The sequence below is a fragment of the Octopus bimaculoides genome, chromosome 6 (genome assembly GCF_046866305.1).
Source record: "Octopus bimaculoides isolate indiv1 chromosome 6, ASM4686630v1, whole genome shotgun sequence".
Taxonomy (NCBI): domain Eukaryota; kingdom Metazoa; phylum Mollusca; class Cephalopoda; order Octopoda; family Octopodidae; genus Octopus; species Octopus bimaculoides.
This window is the reverse complement of record NC_142933.1, coordinates 26473693-26499755: the sequence shown is the minus strand read 5'-3', so window position 1 is coordinate 26499755 and position 26063 is coordinate 26473693. Positions and strand designations below refer to the sequence as shown.

The window sequence follows — 26063 nt, the reverse complement described above, 5'->3', positions numbered from 1 at the left end:
GAGCAAAGTATGGCTGAACTTCGGTTCCAGGGGAGAGAACGCAAATCCTTAATTCATTCACTGCAAATGATAACAATATCTGGCACTATGAAAATTTGCAAGACCTTAAAAGGATGATGAAAAGAAACAAGACTCTTTTTTACACAATCTTGCTACGAAGTAGGTAGCCATTCAAAATTTATTCTAAATTGAAAAAGAATGTGCATACATACACACACACACAGACACATACATTGTTGTTGTTGGCACTCCGTCGCTTACGATGTCGAGGGTTCCAGTTGATCCGATCAACGGAACAGCCTGCTTGTGAAATTAACGTGCAAGTGGCTGAGCACTCCACAGACACGTGTACCTTTAATGTAGTTCTCGGGGATATTCAGTGTGACACAGTGTGACAAGGCCGACCCTTTGAATTACAGTCACAACAGAAACAGGAAGAAAGAGTGAGAGAAAGTTGTGGTGAAAGAGTACAGCAGGGTTCGCCACCATCCCTTGCCGGAGCCTCGTGGAGCTTTTAGGTGTTTTTGCTCAATAAACATTCACAACGCCCGGTCTGGGTATCGAAACCATGATCCTATGACCGCGAGTCCGCTGCCCTAACCACTGGGCCATTGCGCCTCCACAGACATACATACATATATGCAGAAGGGACAAACGGATTAAGTCGATTATATCGACCTCAGTGCGTAACTGGTACTTATTTAATCGACCCCGAAAGGATGAAAGGCAAAGTCGACCTCGGCAGAATTTGAATTCAGAATATAGCGGCAGATGAAATACCGCTAAGCATTTCGCCCGGCGTGCTTACGTTTCTGCCAGCTCGCCGCCTTGCTAACAAGCTGACAATTCTGCCAACTTGTCACCTTTATAATAGTAATACACACTTGCTCACATAATTTCATGTGGTTGAGGTTTTTGTTTGTTATGAGCGTAATTGTTATTTTAAAGCATTGAATGGTATATAATTGCTATTTTCTATTCTGTTTTAAACCTATAACTGTTTAAGTGCAATTAAAAGGACAATTTCCTTGGAAATGTCCTAATTACTTACTATGAAATGTCACTTCTTTGAATACATCTTAGACATTACTAGCAATTATGAAGCCTTATCATGAGTACCTAATCATGTTAATTAACAGCCAGTCCCTGAAGTCATTGTGTGTGCATTAGCTGTTAACAATCATGTTTGAATGTTAGCCCTTATTTGCTTGCTTGTGTTGTTTTGAAATGACGGACAAAAGCTACCTTGTTCTTAAGTTTTGTTATATGTGTGTGTTTGTGTGTGTAAACTGACGTGGTTAAGAAGTTCATTTCACAACTATAGGTTATGAGTTCAATCCCACTGCTTAGGAGCATAGATGAATGTCTTTATAGCTTCATTATAAACAATGTCTTGTTAGTGGAATTTGGTTGACAGAATTTATGTAGAAGCTTGTGTGTGTGTTAACATGTGCACCCATGTCTTTGTGTTCGTCATATTTATGTTCCATATCTTAGAGAAATAGATATCCACAAAGTTCTGTACCAAAATAGTACTGGTTTCGATATGATCAGCTGTGCCTTTGAAGGTTATGCCCCAGCATGGCTACAGTCCAGTTAGCCATGCAAGTAAATGTATAAATATATTAATGTAAAAAAATAGGTTAGTGATGATAAATGGAAATGTAAGAGTTTTTCTAATTAGTTGACCTTGGTACTTAAAGAACTCAAGTGGTTTTTGTCATGAGAAAATATAGAAATCATGTTGTTTATTTTTTTGGATTGCAACTTGCCATAGAATGAATGATGTTCACAATGCTGAGTACATCGTCAATGTATGAATAATGACTTGATTATAGGTGTGGTGCATGCATGTGACTGGGTGGATTGTTAGGGATAAACCAACTGACATGAGGGAGAAAGAAAAGAGAGGGATCCTCTGTAAAGCTTTTGTATTCTTTTGAAGTTTGAATCTTTTTTGTTTTCTAAAAATGCATAGAGTCTCTAAAACAGGGCAGTTGGAAAATTATATGATACAAAGTATTGTATGATTAAATTAGTAATTGTGAAAATTAACTTTATGCATTTAACTGGTTTACAAATACTAACAACTGGGTTTTTTTTTCAGATGTCTAAGGATCCTCAGATCTGTGATCTCTCTTTCATTTCCCTTAGCATTGAATAAAAGAATTATTTTATTCCTAGATCTTGAATGTGGAACTGCAAGCTGAATAATCATTTGTCAATTCCATAATGCAGTTGTTGTTTCACCCTGGTCAAGCAGGTTTTATGATCAAAAGCATTCTAGCTGTGATCATCTTATAATTATTTTTTTTTTGGATATAGTGTATGCCAGGTTACATTTAACCCATGTATTTTTTTAAGATTTGGGGAAAAATTTAGCTGTTATTTTTGGTAGGTTGAGTTGCCACATAAACATTCCCTGTTCCCTTGTTTATGTTTACTGTTCTGAATCACACTACTCATAGTATCTACTTATAGTTATATGAGTAGAATTGGCTTTTGTGATTTAAGTATCTTAGCCACAAATACAATTCAGTGCCAGTTAGGAGATACTAATTATTTGGTCAGAGTCCAGTTGCTTGCTATCTCTCTTTTTTTGAAAAAATGTTATAAAGGAGATTTAAAAAGATAGTATGACATCATCATAATTTCATATTGTCCTAACATTCTATACAAAAATGTCATGACATTATAACATATATATATAGAATAGGTTAGTAGTTGCAATAGAGAGAGGTTCCAAATGTGTGGGTTTGTTCACTTACAAATTTGCTCCATATTCTTGCAAGATTTTTTCCATAGAAATCTAACTTCATCACATTTTGAATTAAAAGAAAGACTGGTGCTTGAATTTAGTGACTTGGTTGGCTTGTGTTGGGTTTAGTAACAGTGGAGCTACCAAGCTGTTGTTATTACAGATTTTTTGTCTTTTGCCATAAATGTCACCAAATTTTATAAAGCTAATTCAGAATGTTTTCACTGATCATATTATTTTAAATGATATGATTACAAGGTTTTGATTAAGTGAAATAATTTGCAGCTTTGAAATTAGCTTTAATGGCTCCAATGGCTGCAGTTTACGGACAGCTTCAATATTAAAGAATTTTGAATGGGTCATTAAATATAGTTCCCATTTTAAAAAAGAAAAAGAATTTGTGTTGGTTAGCTTGTGAAGGAGAAGCAGTCTTGTCAGTAGTGAAGATAAACTGACAAGTAAGATTAGAACAGTTAACATAGAACGCTAACTGGAGGTTAGTGTTTAGTGAGAATGAATACATGCAGAGATTTTGCATATCTCCAGTTTTACTAGCATTGAATAAAGTAGTAGCAGAAACACTGCCCTCCATTTGGTTTTCTGATGTCTTTTCTTTTATTCTTTTACTTGTTCCAGTCATTTGACTACGGCCATGCTGGAGCACTGTCTTTTAGTTGAACAAATCGACCCCATGACTTATTCTTTGTAAGCCTAGTATTTATTTTATCGGTCTCTTTTACCGAACCGCTAAGTTACGGGGACGTAAACATACCAGCATCGGTTGTCAAGCAATGGTGGGAGGGCCAAACACAGACACAATCATACATGCACACACACACACACACATACATACATACATATATATATATATATATATATATATATATATACCGGAGTATGCACATAAATGTGCAACAAGGTGGAAAAAAGAGTACTCAAATACCAGAGGTAGAGTAATATGCTTTATTTAAAAGCAGCAGAAATATAACAAAAAACTCCGAGTAACAGTTTTATTTTTATGTTCCTGCTGCTTTTAAATAAAGTATATATATATATATATATATATATACACACACACACACACACACACACACACACACACACACACAGTTTCTGTCTACCAAATCCACTCACAAGTCTTTGGTCGGCCCAAGGCTATAGTAGAAGACACTTACCCAAGGTGCCACGCAGTGGGACTGAACCCAGAACCATGTGGTTGGTGAGCAAGCTACTTACCACACAGCCACTCCTGCACTTATGTCTTGTGTAATATTATTTCATCTTTCCATATATGTAGAACTATACTGTCTAATGACCTTTCCTAATGTAAGATTCTTAGGTAATTTGAGGGATATTGAGTTGTTATTTACAGTAGGTAGAGGTACAGGTTTGTTACTTAAGGGTGTTATAGGTAGTGGGAGGAAAAGCTGGCAGTGTTTTCATTACATTACTCATACACACTCTCTCTCTAATATTAACAGCATTATACTTATTGAATCCATCCTTGTTGAGGCTAGATTCATAAGGTCGCAACTATCTGCTTCCATTTATTTTGCCTTTTCAACAAGATATTCTACAGAATGAAGTTGTTAGCTCCTGTGCCCAGTTCTTAACATGAAGAGCTGGAACATGTCCAGCTTGGTGTATGAACCCTGCCACTGGATCCTTTTGACCCAGTGGGAGGCAGAACCCTATGTTCAATGTTTAGCTTCAATTTCTGTAGGTCAGTAATTGGGGAAAAAGAGGGCTTAAAAATCCCAGAGGTTTTCATGTCCATGAAGGAAGAGTTGGATAAGAAAGTATATAGAGATGAGAAAAGGAAGATAATCATGTTCACATGTTCATTAAATGTTTTTGGCTTGTGGTATCATGTTTGAAGTTAGTTCATGGTTGGCAATTTCAGAAGAGTAGAGATTTGCAGTAGTGGTAGAAGAGATAATGAGAGGGTTCAGTACATCTCTATGTTAGTGGAGTTGCAATATGAAGGCTTGTCTATAAAGTTATATTGCATTTTTCTTTCAGTATTTGTGTCTGTGTGTGATAGCTTTATTATCTCATCATCATCATCGTTTAATGTCCGCTTTCCATGCTAGCATGGGTTGGACGATTTGACTGAGGACTGGCAAGCCAGAAGGCTGCACCAGGCTCCAATCTGATCTGGCAGAGTTTCTACAGCTGGATGCTCTTCCTAATGCCAACCACTCTGAGAGTGTAGTGGGTGCTTTTACATGCCACCAGCACGAAGGCCAGTCACACAGTACTGGCAACAGCCACGCTCAAAGGTGTTTTTTACGTGCCAACTGCACAGGAGCCAATCCAGCGGCACTGGCAACGACCTCGCTCAAATGATTTTCTAACGTGCCACCAGCACAAGTGCTAGAAGGCAATGCTGGTAACGATTACGCTCTAATGGTGCTATTTATGGGCCACTAGCACGGAAGCCAGACAGCTGCTCTGGCAATGAACACGCTCGACAATGCTGTTAGTGCTCCACTGGCACGGTGACCAGTTATCGAGTATGATTCAATAAGTTTATGTAGAACATAATTGTGCCTTGTCAAGGGCTAGCAACTGCCCTTTCTACTGCTAGTTTCTTAACTGTAATATAGAAGCAGATGCTTTTGACCCCACAATGCCAACTCACAAAAGATGAAGTTCAGTTTGAACTTATAGCCATATTATTAACCTTAAAAAATACTAAGAAATTGTATTTCCTGTTTTGTTTTGTTCTTTCATTATTAGGTGAAGATGCGGCTTCAATGTGACATGGAAATCAGTAACCGGGTTTTACCATCCCATAATTTGAAGAGCTCAGGACGTTGCAGCCGAGGCTATTTAAGTATTGGACAAAAGCCAGGCAGTACAAATAAGCAGAGGACTGTTTTTATCATGCTTTGTACTGCTAAAGATAAAACTGGGATCAAATATGTTGTGAGTTGACCATCCTCTTTTGTTTAATGGATTTTAGCTTTGTAATATTTAAAAGAGAATTTATAGTGTCAATAAGTTGACTACTGTGAAGAGTGTAACTTCTGACAATTGTACTTAGCAGCAGGCTATGAACTCTCCTTCGGATTAATTGTTGCCATCACTGGTTGTCACTAGTTACCTCAAATTCAAAGCTTCACTCTAAGTAGCATTTAGTTTAACCACTTAGCATTTAAACTGGTCATATACGGCCCAAATATTCTACCTGTTTTATGCTCAAATTATTGAGATCTGGCCTCTTACACTACACTACAATGTCATTCTAAAAATAAACAAAAGCACGACCTTCGAACATTGGGCCTCACCGAGGCAATGACTAGTGACCGAGACCTTTGGAGATCTGCTGTGCTTGAGAAGACCTGACAAGCCAAGTGAGACCATAACCCATGGCCTATGCCAGTGGTGTATAACCAGCCCACTTATGAGTACCCTTCATTCATTGGACAATAAACTTTGCTTGCGAAGACCTGTTGAGGTAAGTGAAATCAAAATCAGTACCACCTGATTAGCACTTATGCCAGTGGAACTTTAAAAGCACCATCCAAGCGTGATCGTTGCCAGGGCTGCTGACTGGCTCCCATGCCGGTGGCATGTAAAAAGCACCATTTGAGCGTGATCATTGCCAGTGTCACCTTATTGATACATGTGCCAGTGGCACGTGAACAATAACATTCGAGCGTGGTCGTTGCCAGTACCACCTGACTGGGCCTCATGCCAGTGGCACGTAAATGCACCCACTACACTCTCAGAGTGGTTGGTATTAGGAAGAGCATCCAGCTGTAGAAACTTTGCCAGATCAGATTGGAGCCTGGTGCAGCCTTCTGGCTTGCCAGCCCTTAGTCAAACCGTCCAACCCATGCCAGTATCGAAAGCAGATATTCAACAATGATGATGACATCATCAATATTTCAAAACTACAAGGTAATGCATGATTAATTCAAAACAATGGGAATAAATAAGCATCGCATTTGACAGAATAATCTGAAAGCTAAATGGTTAATGTTTCCTGCTTTATCATTGTCATCACTTTCAATATTTTTATATTTATTTGTCCAACTTGACACAATTGAGAAGTCTGCTGATGCATTTGTCTTGGCACCTTCATCCTGTGATATCTTATCAGTAAAGACTCCATGTTTCCATGCTTGGGTGTTCTAGTATGGTATTGGTCTAAACTTAATCCAGATTCATTAGTCATGTCATTATCATTTTGCACCCAGTTGCATAGGGGTTGCTCACTCTTGTATGGCATAGTGCCATACTCCTAGTATGGCATAGTGCCACTTCCTTTTATCTCCTTTCATTTCATCTATGAGTACTCAAGATCTAACCTCACTACAGTTTGTTATGTCTCCCTTTGCAATAGGTGCTCTTCACTCATTGACTTTTTCACACAGCATCCACTTGTCCATTCACAACACATGTCCATCAACACAACTCATCTCTTGTACATATCATTTCTCTCAGTTCAGTTACGCTTTCTTTCACAAAGGTTAATATTACACACCTAACAGATTCATACTCAATTTGATGTTTCATCCATAACCCCCCAAAGTTCTCAGGTTTGCAACTGAAATAATTGGTCCTTCTCCCATACTTGGCTGGTACTTATTTCATTAACCACTTGATAGATGAAAGATAAATTTAATTTCAGTAATATTTAAACTCAGGATACCAAGGCATATAACTAAATATTACAAAGCATTTAGTCTGTTGACACTGTACCACTTCTGCCATACTTCCCACCCCTATAGGCACTAAACAAGCACACACACACATACACAAATATACACACACATTGCCTGAGTAAATAGGATATTAAATAATTGGCTCAAGTGTCAGTGTTCAAACTTATCAAGTTTCATTGTCTCTTGGAGTATAATATTTAATTTATGGGCCTTTGTTTACCAAAGTATCTAGGAAACTCATTTACAATAAGCTGGTGTCTCATCCAGAGGAGAGTAACCTTTCATTTGTTTTGCACTTTTAATCTGAAAAAATTAAGTTCTAGTACTTAAGACCATTCTGAGGACTTAAAAAAGATTTCCCTTTTTTTTTTCAATTGAAATGATGCTTCTGGCTTTTATGAGAATTGGTAAATCAGGAAATTGTGACAACACACAAGCCATTCCCATTCAGACTCTCCCAAATCATTTGTCACTGCTCTTACCACTTTTATTACCCCCCCCCCCCACACACACTGCACCCTAGGCGTTGCACTATCCACTGTGGCCAGTCCTCAAGTTATTCCCTGAAATCACCTCCTCATTTGTATTTTTCTTGCATTCATCAACTTGCAGTCATTTAAGATGTACATTAACCAAGTTGATATCACCTGCCTCAGACAGCTTGCAAAGGCTATGGTCACGACCCATTTCCCCTAATGAAACCAATAAAAATAAACATAAATAAAAAAAAAATTGAAAGCCATTCTGATTAGAACCACTACTGCATTAGTAATAATGGAGAAGATTTAGGCATGAAATAAACTATTTGTGTCAGCTACTATCTGTGAGGACATTGTGTCCTTCAAAAATTCCATGCTTTCTGGACTTTTCCAACATTACTCCTGCCATACTTATGCACCCTTTCATTTTCGTGACTCTTTCACTGTTCTCTTTTCTTTCTTGTGTCTTAATACTGTGTTCAATGCATTCGCTTTTGACTAACACTGCTCTTTTCTTACTGAATTTATTGCTGCTTTCTGTTTCCTTTTTTACCCTTTTCTGGCAAGTTGCATTGCACCTGAGCACTGTGTACAATAACCTCTTTATCATTATTTTGAACATGTAAAATCTATATTTATTTTAGAAAAAGTAACTTAGGTGATATGAAACAGATGCAAATGGGAATTGAAATCAAGCTGCAGTCACTATACCATAACATTCAAGATAAAATTGGCAACAATACAACAGAAATGGATATTTTATTGACATAAGTGTCACACATATAGTTTAGTGATCTCAAATGATTCCCAGAGGAGAGGAATTTTTGTTCTGTTTCCTAAATATTTAAAATTCTTGGTTTTCACTTATGGGATTATTTTTTTCATTGACTTAAAAATAAAAATAAAAACTTTGTTGTTATTGTTGTCATCATAGCAAATCACACTATCATCTTAAAAATAAGAAGAGGAAGACATTAGATAATGCAATCTTAGACATACACTACAAAGCAGAAAAAGGAAAAAAAATAAGAACTGTGGTCATGGCTGGATTGTTTTTGTCATAGCTCTGATTGGGACTGACTTGGGGCAAATCAACTAGCAGCCATGTTGTTGCAAAGGTGGTTGTAAAAGGGTTCATATCAATTTGTAAGTAGACTTCTGTAGAATAGATATCAACCTTGTTAACCTGGTGAAGATAACGGAGACTTGGTGAACAAGTCAACCAATATCTAATGGAAACTGTAAGATATATTGATTTACTCTGTGATAGCAATTCCATTAAACACTTTTTTTTTATCTTTATATTTTTGAGTAGCACTGTTTGTAGAAAAGATGTTTAAACTCTCTCTTTTTCTCTCTCTGTCTCTGTCTATTTCTGCCTGTATCTCTCTTAATGTTTCTTTCTGCCTGTCTGTCTTTCTTTTTTCACCTCTTTTATTCACATTCTGTCTCTTCTCTTCCCCCCCCACACATTCTCTCTCTCTCTCTCTCTGTACTTGTATACTTTCTACCTTATTTTATGAATAGTTTGCTTCAGGGATTTTGTTTGTTTCTTTATTTATTTGTGGTAGGGGAATGTTAATCTTCAGACTTATTTCATAAATGTGATAATGTTTCGTTATGATACAGGTGAAAGACAATGTGGAGAAAGTGTTCTGTAATTTCATCAGTGAAGGTAAAACTACCATTAGGTTTAAAGAGCCTCAAGTGGATTTACATATTAGCAAGGTGAGTGTTTGTTGCATATTGGTGCTCTATTCAAAGCTATGAGATGTTTCAGCTCAGCCATTTTGGCACCACTTGTTTGGCATCACTGATTTGACACTGACTTCTTTGACATCAGACGCTTTAATATTTCTCACAGTCTCTCTCTCTCTTTCTCTTCTGCTCTCTCTCTTTCTCTTCTGCTCTCTCTCTTTCTCTTCTGCTCTCTCTCTTTCTCTTCTGCTCTCTCTCTTTCTTTTCTGCTCTCTCTCTTTCTCTTCTGCTCTCTCTCTCTCTCTCCTGATCTCTCTCTCTCTCTCTCTCTCTCTCTCTCTCTTTTCTGCTTTCTCTCTCTCTCTCTCTTCTGCTCTCTCTCTTCTGCTCTCTCTCTTCTGCTCTCTCTCTCTCTCTCTGTATATATATATGTCTGTGTAATCATATTTGTCTTTATGTGTATGAGGAAAAAGAAACTGTTTGTGTCAATCATGTTCAATTACAACTGTTTCTTTGTCTCCCCCCCCCCTCTCTCTGCATGCATGAGCATCTGGTTATGTTTGTATCTGTAAAACCTCTTCTTCTCCTTATTTGTATGCATATATTTCTACATGAATGTGCATGCGAGTGTTTGCCTCCAACACCAAAACGTACTGTTGTCAAAGCAAGCTAAACATCCAGTCAGCCATGCCAAATCACCAGCGTCTCTACAGCTGTGCCGAATTTTCTCCTTTCTAATCAGGTAGCAAGCAAGGTGAGTTATACTGAAACCTAGACATGAGTCACTGTTGCATATTGGTATTCTTTGTTCAGATATTCTACTACAGTATTCCCTAGCCATATTGCGGGTTCACCTATTGCAGTTTATTATTTAAACTTACATTGATTCCTCCCTGGTGTGGTTTTGCATTTATAATAAAATAAATATATACAAATTATGAAAATGGTTTTAAAAAAATATACAGTACATAGGCATAGGAGTGGCTGTGTGATAAGTAGCTTGCTTACCAACCACATGGTTCTGGGTTCAGTCCCACTGCGTGGCACCTTGGGCAAGTGTCTTCTACTATAGCCTCGGGCCGACCGAAGCCTTGTGAGTGGATTTGGTACACAGAAACGGAAAGAAGCCCGTCATATATATGTATGTATGTGTGTGTTTGTCCCCCCAACATCGCTTGACAATCGATGCTGGTGTGTTTACGTCCCCGTAACCTAGCGGTTCGGCAAAAGAGACCGATAGAATAAGTTCCAGGCTTACAAAGAATAAGTCCTTGGGTTGATTTGCTCAACTAAAGGCGGTGCTCCAGCATGGCCACAGTCAAATGACTGAAACAAGTAAAAGAGTACAATACTGTTTTTACTTCATGGATTTTCACCTATCGTGGGGAATTTTGGAATCTAACACTCACGATAGTCGAGGGATAACTGTATAACATTAATACAAGAAGGTGCTATTTATCGTTGCAGTTAATGCAGAATTCCATTTATGTGGTTTCTATTTTGTAACCATATCCTCATTATAAAATGTTGATGCTTAATGGGCAAGACTCAACCATACAGCAGTGAACTGCTTTCAGGCTGGAGTCATTGATTGTTGCATAATTTTTAGGGTTCAGTTTTTGAAGGCTTGAATACTCACCTCACCTTTCATTGAATCTTTCCTCCACAACCATCCCGGCTTCTTTTTGTTGTTCTCATCTCCATTCTAGTGCAAGTTTTCATTGACCCACACCCCTGTACCATGACCTTACCCTTACAGTTAATTTTTATATAGTTTTAATTCTCTTATCATTATGCAACTGGTACCATCCTGCCTACCCTTATAGTTTACCCCCTGTTTATACATCCATTGATTATACTGCTACCTCGTTAATGTCATCTAATTCAATATATGCTTCCACAAATTTTGATCTCACTTCCATCCCCTTTGAGGCTAAACTCTATTGCCAGAACATTGACCAACTTTTAATTATTATCTGCCTGAATTTCTCTGCATATCTACCTGCCCCCCTCTCTCCCCCTATTACACCATACCCTTATAGTCCTCTTCCTTCACTCTCCACAACCAGCTCCAGCAACTCTATCAGGTTCCATTCATAGCTTTTCTTAATTAGCATCCTTACACAGGTAACTTGACTTGCCATTCATTCTTTAACAAATTCTTCACTCCTCATGGTAGCTGGATCCATCAATTTTCTATGACCGAATTACATAGACTCTCATCAATTTCCTCAGATTCCAAAATTTTCCAGTGGTATAAGCATTATGCGCAGTACACATTCTTCAAATATCATTTATACTTTATTTTTTTACCTAAACTAAAAAAGGAAACCTGAACCTTCTAGTTCGCCTAAAATGACCATGTCTTCTTCATGAATGATTGTTGGTGGAAACACAAATGTTTACAAGGCATTGGACCAAAGTATTCTGTCATCTGGTTTACAAACGACTAGTTAATGATTAGTTACACTGATTGAACTGGAATGTTTACTATCAATATGAATTAAAGACTAACCAGAAATGCATAAACGTATGTTAAAATGCATTTAAACAAAAGTATTGAGCCTGTTTGAAAAAGTAAACAGACAATGGAAATAAATCGGATACTCCATTGAGTAGAGTGGGTCTTGTTTTGCAGTTACTAGGTAACCTCACTAGTGCTGGTCCCATGAAAAAAAAGCACTCAATACATTCTCTAAACTGTTTATCGTTAAGGAGGTATCCAGCTGTAGAAATCATGCCAAAGCAGACATTGAAACCTTGTGCAGTCCTCTGGTTCATCAGCTCTTGTCAAACCATCCAACTAATGCTAGTATGAAAAATAGATGTTAAATGGTTATGACGGCTCACTTTTACTGTAAGCACTGGCTGGTTTGATAATTTCAAAAAATAAACAAGTCTTCATAATGTTAGTGTAGTCAGTGAAAGTGCAAATGCTGATCAATTAAGCAATGCTCATCAACAGCTCTAGCACACGATTTATGTGAGAATGTTTAAATCATATTTTCTGCCACCCAATGCAATGACACTGGTACAGCGCATGAACAAAGTTCTAATTTCTTCATTTAAGCTTTATTTTATTTAGGGTAGTGGATTAGTAGAATTAGTAGAGCTTTGAGGAAAATACCTTGCAGCATTCATTCTACCTCTTTGAGTCAAAATACCACCAAAGCCAACTTAGATTTTTCACCCCCCCCCCCCTAGGGTTGCTAAAATGAAGTACCAGTCAAATACTGTGGTCAGTATAATTGATTGTTCTCTTACCATCAAATTTCAAGGCTTGTGCCTATGTTAGAAACACTTATGAAAGCCTTTATCCATGACAGTTGAGAAAATTTATCCATGACAATAACTGGATTTTGGAGAAGTTTTAATATAAAATAATCACTAACAAACATTGTTCATGCATGGGATGAAGTTACTACAAAGAACAATGTGATTTGTATGCATAAGAAATTATTCCACATTTTATTAATGATTTTACAGGCTTTGAGATTGAATTCGTTCAATAAATTATAGAATTTGGATTACAGCTTGGATTTGAAGAGATTAACAAAGAATCTATTAAAGAATTGCTGCCATCTCATGATGATGAAGATTTTATTGAGATGGAGCAATAATATGCTTTTCAATAGCCAGATACTGAAGGGGAATCTACACCAACAAAGGAGTTCATGATAAAAATATTTTTTCATGATTGTGAAAATGTAAAACAGATTAACAGGTTGATATCCTGATAATCATCATGCAATAAAAGTTTGTCAAGATATAAACAACTATATATTACTATAAACAAATCTGCATCATCATTTAACATCTGTTTTCCATGCTGATATGAGTTGGACAGCTTTACAGGAACTGGTAAGGCCAGGGGGCCACACTAGGTTCCATAGTTTATTTTGGCTTGGTTTCTCTGGCTTGATACCCTTCCTAATGCCAACCACTTTACAGAGTGTACTGGGTGCTTTTTATGTGGCACTATCACCAGCACCAGTGCTTTTTATGTGCCATCAGCATCCACACCAATGTTGTTTGTGTGACTCCTTGGTTTTAGGGCCTCAGTTCTGTTGTGGTGGATGGGTCTTCTCGAGTACAGCAGTGCACCACATATCTTGGTCCTCTGTCATCTTCATAAGGCTCAGTGTTTTGAGATCAGCCTTCAATACCTCATGTCTTCCTTGGTTTCTCTCTTCTACAACTTCCCTCCACTTTAAGTGATCAACACTTCTTTATGCAGCTGTCTTCATCCATCTGCATCACATAACCAAACCAGCAGTCTCCTCTCTTGCACACTGCATATAATTCCTCTGACGCCCAACTTCTCTCTCAATACACCAGTGCTCTGTCATGCATGCACACTGACATTGCATATCCAGTAGACCAGAGCAGTTTTGTTCCTCTCCAGCCTTCACATGTTCTCCAAATTCAGGGCCCACATCTCACTACCATGCAGCATCATACAATCTTCCCTTCACTTGGTGAGAGAGAGATCTTTGGTTGCCAAGAGAAGTAAAAACTCTCTGAACTTTCTTTGTTCTATTCTTATTCTAGCAATTACACTTTCTGTACAACCTGCACCACTGCTAATTAGGTCACCTAGGTTGCAAAAATTCATCTACAACTTCCAGAAAGCCACCGGGACATGTGTTGGAAGCAACAATAATTACAGGCATTTTAAATAAATGCTACTATGTCACAATATTTTACAGGCATTGACCAACCTTACATGATATAGTTGTATTTTAGAGTGGTTTTGCACATCACAGCATTCTGTTTGCATCAGTTATCCCTGATGAATTGGGCCTCCCCCTATTAAGAATCTGAAGCAGTACCTGAGTCACTCTCTTCTCTACTCTTTCTACTCCACCCACTTCCGTCTCTTATTCTTTCTTTATCTCTCTATCTTTCATGTGTTGATTATCTTTCCTCTTGATAAACGAATCTGAAGATTTTTGTTTCCTTTTATGTTTTGTATTTTTTAAAACCAACTTTGTCTTTCACCTTATCTCGGGCGATTAAATGTCGGGTGAGAATTATGAAATCACACCGATAATATTAATATTTCTGTTGTCTTCTTCCTTAACTTAGAAAGGTTAAGATGAAATTAAGTCTTCTGTACTTTATACATCATCGTCATATTACTTTTCCTATGCTGGTATGGAATGGAGAAGATTTTTGAGGTAACATTTTATGACTGGATGCCATTTTTTATTGTCACCCCCTTTTAACTGATTCCCACTATTACCTAGGTGTCCTAATTAGCAATGGAGGAAGGTGTTAGCTAGAGTAAGTATAGAGTGCAGAAATTCAGGAATCTGTTGCCTCCACTGGCCTGATATTGTATGGAATGCAAATTATTGTGTGAGAAAGCTGGAGAGAAATGTGCCAAGAAGTGTTCTGCTAGATATAAAATGCCTGAGTGAATGAATGCTAGAGGACAAATGAGCTGAGAGTTAAACAGGATATAAAAGGAATAAAGATGTAGCAAGCATGGCATGAGAAAAGACCACGTTGGTTGGCTGTGTGATGTGTATGGAGGAAGACAGTTGGGTAAAGAAATGGAAGAAACCTGCCGGAGAGGAAGACATGGGGACAAAGTGGTGAAAGCTAATCTCAGGAGGTGAACTCCATGAAAGAGATGACGAAAGACAATTTGAGTGGACAAGATATTGTCCTGAATTCATTGCAAACATGTATGATGATGATGATGTGTGTGTGTGTGAGAAATATAACAAATTTAGTTTCTCTCCCTCTCTTTCGCTGTCATTTTGTCTCTTATGCACACACACACACACACACATACACATTGGTCATATTTCTCAGACATAGTTGAGACTTGAAAAAAAATCTCTATTCTATTTAAAAGAAAACCAACTAATAGTTACAATAGAAACAATGATAATTGATGATGATGATGATGATATCTTTATTAATTATAGTTAACATGATAGTGGTGGTGGTTGCTGCCACAACAACGACAATGATTTCTCCTATTAGTACAAGGTCAAGAAATATTTTTTTTACTGAACATGGGGCACTAACAATTAAATCAGATCTGGTACCACCCTTCTGACTTAGTTCATGCAATTGAAAAAAAAACACAGTATTTATGAGAGGACCCAATATATATGTACACACATGAAATCTCATATATATATATATATATATATATATATATATAAACTAGGAACTACATTGTCCAATGTATCTTTGTACTTTAGATAGTAGGCTGCTATTTCTAGCAAGTCAGGTGACCACACGGAGGTGGTGGGGGTCTCTTTTGTGGTTAATGATGAGACTTCTTTCCCCACCTCCTCAAATATCAATGGAATGATTTTTAAGTGGTCCGACAGTAGAGGTGGGGTAAGACAGATTCAATGTAAATCAATATTGCTAATTCAGTATTGATTAACTTAATTATAGTTACAGCCAAGAATTCGAAAAACAACAAAGAAAATTTTGAAAATTGAATGACATTTGTAATTGTAATTATTGTAAAATTATTAGGATTATCATAAATTAATATTTTTCACAATTTTCCTATCTATACATAGGTTGATACTCTGTGTGTGTGGGGGGACTCTGGTCAAACTTGACCAAAAGTATGCCAACCATGACCATCCCATCTTTTTGTATATTTACAACATATTTCAGTGTCTTTTTTTTTTTAAAGATGATACAGTTTGATTTGAATGGGATTTGGCTGCACTTTCAAGTATAGTGTGTGACTATATCAAATGCTATATTTGTTCCGAGTTCAAATCTTGTTGAGACCAACTTTACTTTTTATCCTTTCAAGGTTCTTAAAATAAAGTGTCAATGAAATACTGGGGTTAATAGAATCAATGAACTCCCTCTCCTCAAAATTGCTGGCCTTGTGCCAAAATCAGAAGTCTTTATTTTTAGGACTATGGAGTGACAAAATTGGTAGAATATCAAACAAAATGCTTAGTGCTACTTAGGTTACATTTTGCACTGAAATCCAAGGTCAAATTTGCTATTCACCCTTCCATCTATCAGGTATTCATGGTGGGGTGATTTGATAAAATACCCCACCTCCAAAATTAGGACTTCATCTCTGTTATCTCTCTCTCTAATGTGTATACAAGTTTTTCTTTTTTTTTGTGCAAATTTAATGAAGTAACTTTATAGCTCTGCTCTTTCACCAAAGATGCTGGTAAACCATGACCACAGATATTGCAAAATGTTGTCAGTAGATCCAGCTCCAGTTTTTCTCTTGGGTTGTTTAATAGCAGAAACAATAGAAAGCTCATGTAACTTTATCTGAGTTCAAATCCCTCTTGAGTCGACTTTGCCTTGTATCCCTTTCAGCATTGATTTAAACAAGTATCAGTTGTGTATTGTAATCTATTTAATTGACTGTGCCCTAACTCTAACCCTATAAATGATGTGAACTTAAGAAATTTTCATGATCAATGACAACTCACTAGCAGAATGTGTTGCTGTTTAAAACCTTATAAATCCAATGTATGCCTGTGTGTACATATTCAATAAATGGTTGCATCAGTGAGTCAAGAAGTAAACCTCTATGTAGTTGCTTGGCCTACAGGAAATAGTAATCAAATTTCTCTCCAGTCATATCCTAGTGTCTTAAGGAAAGACAACTTGGTTAGTTTTAGGAAGTTGAAACTCATTTTATTTGTAGGTCCATTTGAACATGTGAAATCAGGGGCCAAACAACAACTACCACCACCTATCAGTTTCAAGGTGTTGTCCAGTTCATGACGAAGAGGAAGCATTTGTCAAAATGGCTCCTGTGTCGGTGACACGTAAAAAGCACCATTCGAGCATGATTGTTGCCAGTGCTGCCTGACTGGTCCTCGTGCAGTGGTATGTAAAAAGCACTTAGTACACTCTTGGAGTGGTTGGTGTTAGGAAGGGCATTCAGCTGTAGAAACTCTGCTAGATCAGATTGGAGCCTGGTGCAGCCTTCTGGCTTGCCAGCCCTCAGTCAAACCGTCCAACCCATGCCAGCATGGAAAGCAGACGTTAAACCATGATGATTATGATGATGAATCTCTTTTGTTGCTTTTATATTCTTTCTTTGCTATCAAGTGTTCACCTTATAAATCTTTATTTATTTGTTACTATTTTAGGCAGATTCCATTCAGTTGAAAAGCTTTCTCACAGTATTAAAAGCCAGCTTAAAGGGAGAATGTCCCCAACAAAAAGCAAACTTATCTACTTTATCTGCAATTACACCAAAGCAAATTGAAAACAGCAAGAAGAAACTTACCATCTTGAAACGACAAGATTACCCCATCTTGAAGGGTTTTCCATTTTCCCTTGTCAGCTTGAAAATAATTGGTTGTCACATCAAGAAATTAGACTCCAGGATACCTTCGTTGAAATACCTGCAACATCTGGACTTAACCGATAATGTCTTGCAAGAGCTCCCCAAGACCTTCAGTCGCATTCTTCTTACTGACTTGATCCTGAAGGGAAATCAGTTTTCCAACTTCCCCCAAATTCTACTTGAACCACCCCTGTGTGATAACTTATCTGTCTTAGACCTCAGCAGTAACCAGCTTCAAAGACTTCCCTCTCATATTGACAATCTGAGGAAATTACAAACTCTCAAAGTGTCCCGCAATCAACTGAAACAACTCCCCATCAATATTGGTAACCTCTCTTCTCTGCAGAACTTAGACATCTCTAACAACCAGTTGCCATTATTGCCTGCCAATTTCATCAAATTATGTCTTCATGAACTTGACTTGTCACACAATAGTTTTTCTACAACACCACATCGTATTCTTCGACAGTGTTTAGAACTTCCTTCATTGCAGTCCATTTGTGTCAAATTCATAATAAATAACAAGTAAGTCCATTTTATAGCTTTTTTCTTTTATTGTCCAATCTTGCAGGAGTTGGTTTAATTTGTTGCAGCAATTATTTTTTCAGTTGGGCTCCTTCTTTCCCTCTTCATAAAGTCAGTACACAATATATTTTGTTGGTCAAGCAAACTGGATTTGTTGTTGAGCCTCAAGTTAACCCTGGCCAAAAATACATATGTTTAAAGGCATTCAAATCATGACTATTTCATCAGGTCTTTTTTTTAAGACAGTAGGGCACAGTTTGAGGCAGAGTTGGCTGCTATTTCTTGAAAGGTGGCTCACAGACTGGAGTGTAAGGAGTTAGATCCCTTGCTGGCGAGTACAATATAAGGACTGTAGTAACATCTGAACCTTTAGCAAACGACTTCATTTTTCATTCCATTTGCCTTCAAAAATGCTGAGTTATAGAACAATTTTGTTGGCAGGTTATGTCAGTTATTGTCACTGTTTCTTTTTTTATAGTTCAATGCTTTTCCTGAGACGTTTAGAATGTAGACATTGACACACATGAACACACAGGCTGCAATAGTTTCCTTCTGCCAATTTCACTCAGAAAACATTGGTTGATCCAATACTACTGAAGAAGACAGTTGCCCAAGGTACCATGCAGTGAAATAAAATCCATAACCACTTGTGAGTCATGTGGTTAGTTTTCTTCTGCTATTGACCAGGCCTTGCTATTACAGAACAGAGAACTGTTTCAATGCAAGCTCTGATAATTCCACATAAAGTAGATTCACACATCACATGGTAATTGTCATCGTCATCTAAATCTACGTCTATTGTCTACCATGTCACTTCAAAGATAACAAACATATATGTCAAGTGTCCAAGACAGTACATGTAAGATTGAAGGGTTTAGATTAAACATGTTAGGAAGAAAGCCTGTGGGGTTATAGTAGACCAAATAGCATTTAATTTCATACATCTGCATTCTAGATCAGTGCTCCACAACTGGTGTGCCATGGTGTAACCTGAATATAATTGTTTTCCTTATATTCTTAGTTCAGGTGTGTTGCGAAACTTTGAAAAGAATATAAGTGTACTGCAATTTGAAAAAGGGTTGAGGAGCACTGTTGTAGATATAGCAGTAGTTCTCGACAGGGGTTCACAAGTGTTTTAAGGGTCCCTGAAAAAATTTTGCAGATCTGTGCATCGGTGTGTATTACATGAAACAGCTGGGTATTTTTTCTCAAACAAGTTAATGTGTGAAAAATAAAATAGGAGTTTTCAAAGAAGTTTCTATGAAACTAGTTTTTGAACATCGAATGACTATGGGATCCATTAGAAAAAAATAACTAAAGGGGTCCATAGATAAAAAATGGTTTGAGAACCCCTGAGATATAGGTTCAAATCCACAGCCAGGTTGACTTAATCTTCCACTTCTCTAAAGTCTTTGATTAGTACCATTCATCTACAGTTATTGATTCAACCAACTATAATACCTTTTTTTTTTTATCAGGTTTAAAAGTACATTTAAATCTCCCTTTCCAGTTGTAAATATATGTAAGTTTATTGCACCATCAAACCCAGTCTTTGTGATGTAAGAAATGTATATGCTTCTCTTGTAAGCTGTTTATTCCGTGTGCTGATTAGATTTAGTTTGATTTCACAAATGCAACACATTTCTTTATTTTTAAAGCTTTTTCTATTTTTTGATTTTCTATGCAACAATAGAGCTATGTGATTACTCAATCTACTAGAATACAACCAAATCAACATCTGTCTTAAAGATGAAGTTATCAAGTTGTTATAATATTGTATCCAAGATATATTTCTTTCAGTTATGATTTCTGACTTGGATACACTTCCAAATGTCAAGAGAGAGAGAAGTGTTACATAACTTTCATTTAGTGGGATCGATTGAATTTTCTCATGAAATATCTAAATATCATAAGGCATTTTCTCTGACATGGCATCCCCTGGCATTATAACTGATTTGAAATACAAATGATTATTTTACAGGAACATTTCATTTTCTCTTTCAGGATCCCTTACTGTGAAACTATGTACAGAGATTTACATGAACTGATACGATCACATAAACGCTGCTGGTGTGGTGAAGTTGTAGTGGCAAAATTCATTCACTGTATTTATCATGCCAACATCTCTTTTATGGTAGCATCGTTGCTCTCAACATCAGAGAAAACTTTTCCTCTTGAAGCATATTTTTGTTCACAGAAGTGTTTTGACCGATTTACACACAAGCAATTTCAAAGTCCTCCGGTCACATAAGTGTTTCATTGATAACAGTGGATGTGTTTCTTCCATTCATTGTGAAATTCTAACACAAGTGTCAATAGTTGATACGTATTTATTTCTGACCTAACATTGTATATTATGTTTTAGTCAGTATTAAGGTTTATTATTTAACATTGAGACTGTTTTGATATTATTCCAAGATAAATTTGACAGTGTCTTGTGCAAGACCAACATTAGTGAGCTCAAGTGTTTGTTTTGGAGGATACTGAATTGTTTCTTAGCTTGCGAATAGTTATAAAAAAAAAATGGATTTATCTTGAAATTGGATGATATTGTTTAGGATACAAAGTGATGAAAGTGAACCATTATTTTATGTTTACTGCTCTCTTCTGTCAAGACTATATTTTTTGAAAATCTCCAGATGTGTTGTAACACAATAAGTCTACAGCTTGAGTCATGATTTTATTAAGTTATCTACCATTGTGGATAATTACTATCATATGTACACACTCATAAAAAAAAGAAAATAAATGCATCCAACTTAGAATCTTTTATGTTAATTTCCTTTCAAATGTTTGCATTTATTTTACAGCAATGCCTTAGCCCTTTTGTGAATAAACTTTGTAAACCTTTCAATTTTTCCTTCACATCTTCAGTTGCAACAACAGTAGGTTCCAGGCTGTGTTTTCACTTCTAACTTTTCAAACCAATCTAATATCTATCTTTAATACTTCAGATTCTTCACCCTTCTCTTTCCTCATAAGCAACAAGTCAAAATCTGCAATTCACTTTTCAAATGATTGCCTCGCTCTCTCTCCAATTCTTGGATCAGCAAAAAGTTTTATCAGCTGATTCAATGTCAACCCATTGTTTAGACAAAAGCATCAGTAATCGGGACAGTTCATTAGATTCCAACATGATGATACTGCTAGCTAGCCAGTCATTTGTGACTTGGTGCAAGGAATTGTGAATTAAGAGCACCTACTTTTTTTTTTCTACAGTTTTTTGCCATGTCATGGTCACACAACTTCATTAATTAGATTTCACTTTATAGTCTTTTCATTATTAAGTTGGTATTTGAAACTAAAAGTTTTCAAAATAAAATTAAAGGTTTTAATTTAAATGTGAACTGAAGGCAATCTCTTGTGGATTCATATAAAAAAAGGGGTTAGGACACCTTGGTTATTTTAGTTAAAGTGTACTTGTGGATAAATCTACATGTGTTCAAGCAAGAGCCTCTGTTCACAACCCTTTCCCCTTTTAAGCTCAAAATGTAAACAAATAGAAATTAAAATTAAAACAGATTCATGGGGAAACAAAGAAAAAAAAAAACACTTAAATTTAATTTCACATCTAAATTTACAGTCTGATATACAGATGATCAATTTTATTGGTTTTAAAATTTTACTTCAAATTTTTTTCTTTTCAATTTTACAAATTCATTAAAATACCAGACTCCATTTCCTGCAATTTATAACCCTTTCTGTTTTTGTCCATTCCCCCATATAGTTGGTTTCCATCCCAATGTTCCTCTTATTTTTTTTTTCCTAAGTATTCACAAAATATTAATTCAACCATCTTCAGGAGTATGGCAGTATCTGCATTGTTTGCTTTTTAATAATTTTATATATATTTATATATATATTCTTTGATTTTTTTTTTCTTCTTTTAATATATTTTATCACCATGGATACCATGGCTGCCTAGTGATGTTACAACAACTACTACAAACCAGTGAAACTGTTGCAGTGTCTCTGTTCTGACAGTCACCACAGCATATCACATGAGTATTTAAAAAAAAAAAAAAACCTCTTTAAATGGGACACTTTATAGTTAATGATTTCTAAACATTAGGTACAAGACCAAAGTTGTAATGGGTATTGTCAAGAAAGACATAGGTTGACCTCCTACCCAAGCAAAATTTGAACTTGGTATTCAGTTTCAATGTTGCATTTAATTGTTCATTCTACGGCTTCTGCCACCTCACTGCCTGTCGTTATTAATGCTGAACATGATACTTTTAGTGTTACAAAAAAAACAACAATTTTTTTAGACACACTAAGTCTCAGTGTTGCTTATCTCTCTATCACATACTTTTTATACCACAATATTTCTTGAAAAGAGAATTTATGTAAAATATAACTGAACAGCAAGGAATAAATTTAACATTTGTCTTTCCTTGAGTTGGATTAATGAGCCAAGTGAAATACTAAATGTTAACAATTATGTGTTTCTAACAGAGGCACAAGGCCCTAATATAGGGAGGTGGGTTGTGAAGATTAAATCTGAACTCCCAAAGGCGAAGTCAACCTCAGTGAAAGTTGTATTTGGAGTGTAATTAAATATTGCAGCGCTTTGCTAACACATTTGGCTCTGCACTAATAATTGCATACAAAACAACTTTCAAAGTAGGAACTTAACATTTCATTCTCCTGATTTATTTAAAAAGTAATTTAGTGATGACAGAACAAAGCAGCTGAGAACTGAATCTAATCTGGTTTCTTTTCCTACACAGACACAAAATACCTGAGATTATGTGAAAGTGTAGACAGAGTGTGGGGTGTTCCAGTTGGGAAGCAATGGAATTGTAGATCAGATTTGATTCTACTCACCACAAATTATTCTCACACCTGTGACAACCAATAATGATGGCGATTCAGAGAACAAATGAATCTCAACAGGAGGGATTTGTACAGTAGTTAGTCATAAGGGGAGGTAATTTCTGTATCATTGCCTTTGGTTCTTACGAAGTGCACTCACTTCATCTTATAAGCTAGCTTTATATCATACCAGCGCAGCCTATATAAGCTAATACAACAGGTATGACAAGTTATATAAATAGATAAGAACATGTAAACAGTGGAAGGGAGAGAGAGAGAAATAGGTACACAAGTTGAGATTATGGGCAGACTGGGTAAAATGGATTTGACTCAGGGGAAAAAATTTTTGAAAGCTTCCTTCTCAGCCTCCCCACTCTCTATAAACTGAGTTGCTGTCATCAATATATTACAATTTTGGTTTTTCTGTCATAGTCATCTACTTTTTATTGTATTTTATAGACTAAATCTAGCGGTAAGCTAAACCAGGACAGAAACTTGATTAACAAATGACTTTCTATAGTATTAAAGCTTTTCAAACAGAGAACAGCAGTTTATGTAAAATGTCAGTTTAATAAGTCAATGGCATCAGACAAATGCTAAAAGAAGTGATAAATCTGCATAAAGAGAACTGACAATAAATAGATAGCTGAGCTGGATTTTAAAGTTTGGGGAGCTGAATGAGAGAAAAAAAATAATGAATATAAGAAATGGAGATCTGAGAAATAAAACCGAAAAATCTATTATACATATTCAAGACTGACTATAGAAATTACGCCGCCGCCCCCCCCCCCACCTCTAATACACTCCATTGTCTATTTCATTTGACTAAATCTCTCAAGATATATGGGTAGACACACCTGAGTTGAAGGAGGCTTGATTAAGTACCATTAATCCGTGTCACATTTAATATTGAACACAGAATTTGCCAACTCTCTCACCAAACCAATTTCAGTCCCTCCTTTCACAGTCACATTTGCATAATGACAGTTTGAGAGGCCAAGATAAAAGCAGCAGCTACTGAATATACTTCTACTGCATGCCCCACCCCCCTGCACTCACAACTGTGTGTGTGTGTGTGTGTAAGAGCTATGGGCTGACAATACCCAGTGGCAGCTTTGGTTTGAATCTAAATCATTATGGTACAACAGTATAAAAAGAAGCAGGGCAGCAGATGGATTTAGGATGAGTAGAATAACAGGGAAGGGGGGGGGGGGATTTAACAAAGTGTGGGGGTGGGGAATGGATCACAGAGATAAGGAATCCTGGTAAATACCTACGTTTCACTGTATGTATGTGTGTTCATATTCTCCACATGTGCACAAATTATTTCATTATCTTTCCATCACAGAAACTTTACCAACAGGGTCAACCAGTAACTATCACCATCTTAAATCATAACAGTTTCTAACATAGGCACAAGGCCACAATTTTGTAGTGGGGATTGATTAAATCAATCGCAGTATTTGACTAGTACTTTATTTTTTTCAACTCTGAAAGAATGAAAAGCAATGTTGACCTTGGCAGGCATTAGAACTCACACTATAAAGAACCAGGATAAATACAGCAAGGCATTTTGTCTAAAGCTCTGATTCTGCCAATCCACTTAATAATAATAATCATCCTCACATACGAATAAAGGTAGATTTTTTTTTCTTTCCCTCTAATGTATTTAGCACAAAGCCAAAAATGTTGAATATCATGATTATATCAACTCAGGTGTATAACTAGCACTTTATTTTATCACACCCACCCATAAAAATGAAATCAAAGTGGACATCAGCAGATCATAAACAGGAACTCACTCAAGTACCTTATCAATTCTGCCATAATAATAGTTTTTAACACAGGCACAAAGCTAAAAATTTGGAGTGGAGGGTAACAGGTGATTATATTGACTCCTGTATATGACTGGTACTTTGTCATTGATGCCTTGGAAGGATGAAAGGTAAAGTTGACCATGGCTTAATTTGATGTTAAAAGCCAAAACAAGGCATTGCTCTTATGAATCTGCCATTCCATCACCCCCTGTTGTAAATAAAGTTGTTTCTAATTTAGGCACAAGGTCAGTAAATTTTGAGGGAGGGCTTTAGTCAATACCAATTGGCCCCTATATTTAACTAGTGCTTAATTTTATTAACCTCGGTGGGATAAAAGGCAAAGTCAACCTCTGTGAGTTTTGAATTCAGAATATACTGGCATATCATCAGACTCTCTAACAATTCAGTCAATCCACTGATTTCTGCCATAATAATAATGACAGGACTTTTCCTCAAGTGACTTGGCAAAGGACAATATTCTTAATTGTTCCATGAACTGAAACGAAGCCTTAGGAGAGGTCCCTTGCCAAATAATTTCAAGTTATTTGGCAAAATAACTCCAGCAGTGAGATACTTCTCCCAGAAGTTTCAATTCTCATCCATTCAGCCATCATCTCTAAGAAAAGGACCAACAGGTTAATTTTAAGGATTTGACTTTCAAAGAACTTTCATTAACAATATCATATTTGTTATCTTCCATCCAATTTACCCTGAAAATCCTCTACAGCCATAATATCACCCAGAGACTACCGTACTGTGTTACACATTTCTAAAAATTTCTTTGACAAAAGCAAGTGGAAGGGTGGAGGAAATCTAATGCATTTCAAAGTCTTTTATGTAAAAAAAAAATTAAAAATTAAAGTTTAAGAGGTTAATCGGGGGTGGTATCAAAAGGAAAACTAAAAAAAAAAAATCCCTCCCACTCCTTTGTTTTTCCTTTTAAATTTAATTTGCTTTCCAAGAACAGAAAAAAAA

At 36.5% G+C, this 26063-nt stretch overlaps 1 protein-coding gene across 6 annotated transcripts in view; it reads left to right on the top strand.

The window, feature by feature from the left end:
- The window catches only part of LOC106873673 (leucine-rich repeat protein 1), an 81879-nt gene extending 60664 nt beyond the window's left edge, over positions 1–21215 (top strand). For 5 of the 6 annotated variants that reach the window (XM_089353626.1, XM_089353628.1, XM_014921129.3 and 2 more), the window contains exons 2-5: positions 5501–5689; positions 9543–9641; positions 17729–18453; positions 20458–21215. In XM_089353626.1, the coding sequence (XP_089209752.1) occupies positions 5501–5689; positions 9543–9641; positions 17729–18453; positions 20458–20704 (1260 nt within the window). In that variant the 3' untranslated portion in view covers positions 20705–21215. Of the gene's footprint in view, positions 1–5500; positions 6222–9542; positions 9642–17728; positions 18454–20457 lie in introns of all 6 variants that reach the window. The other variant, XM_052968970.2, reaches the window with a different exon arrangement.
- The last annotated feature ends 4848 nt before the right edge of the window (positions 21216–26063 follow it).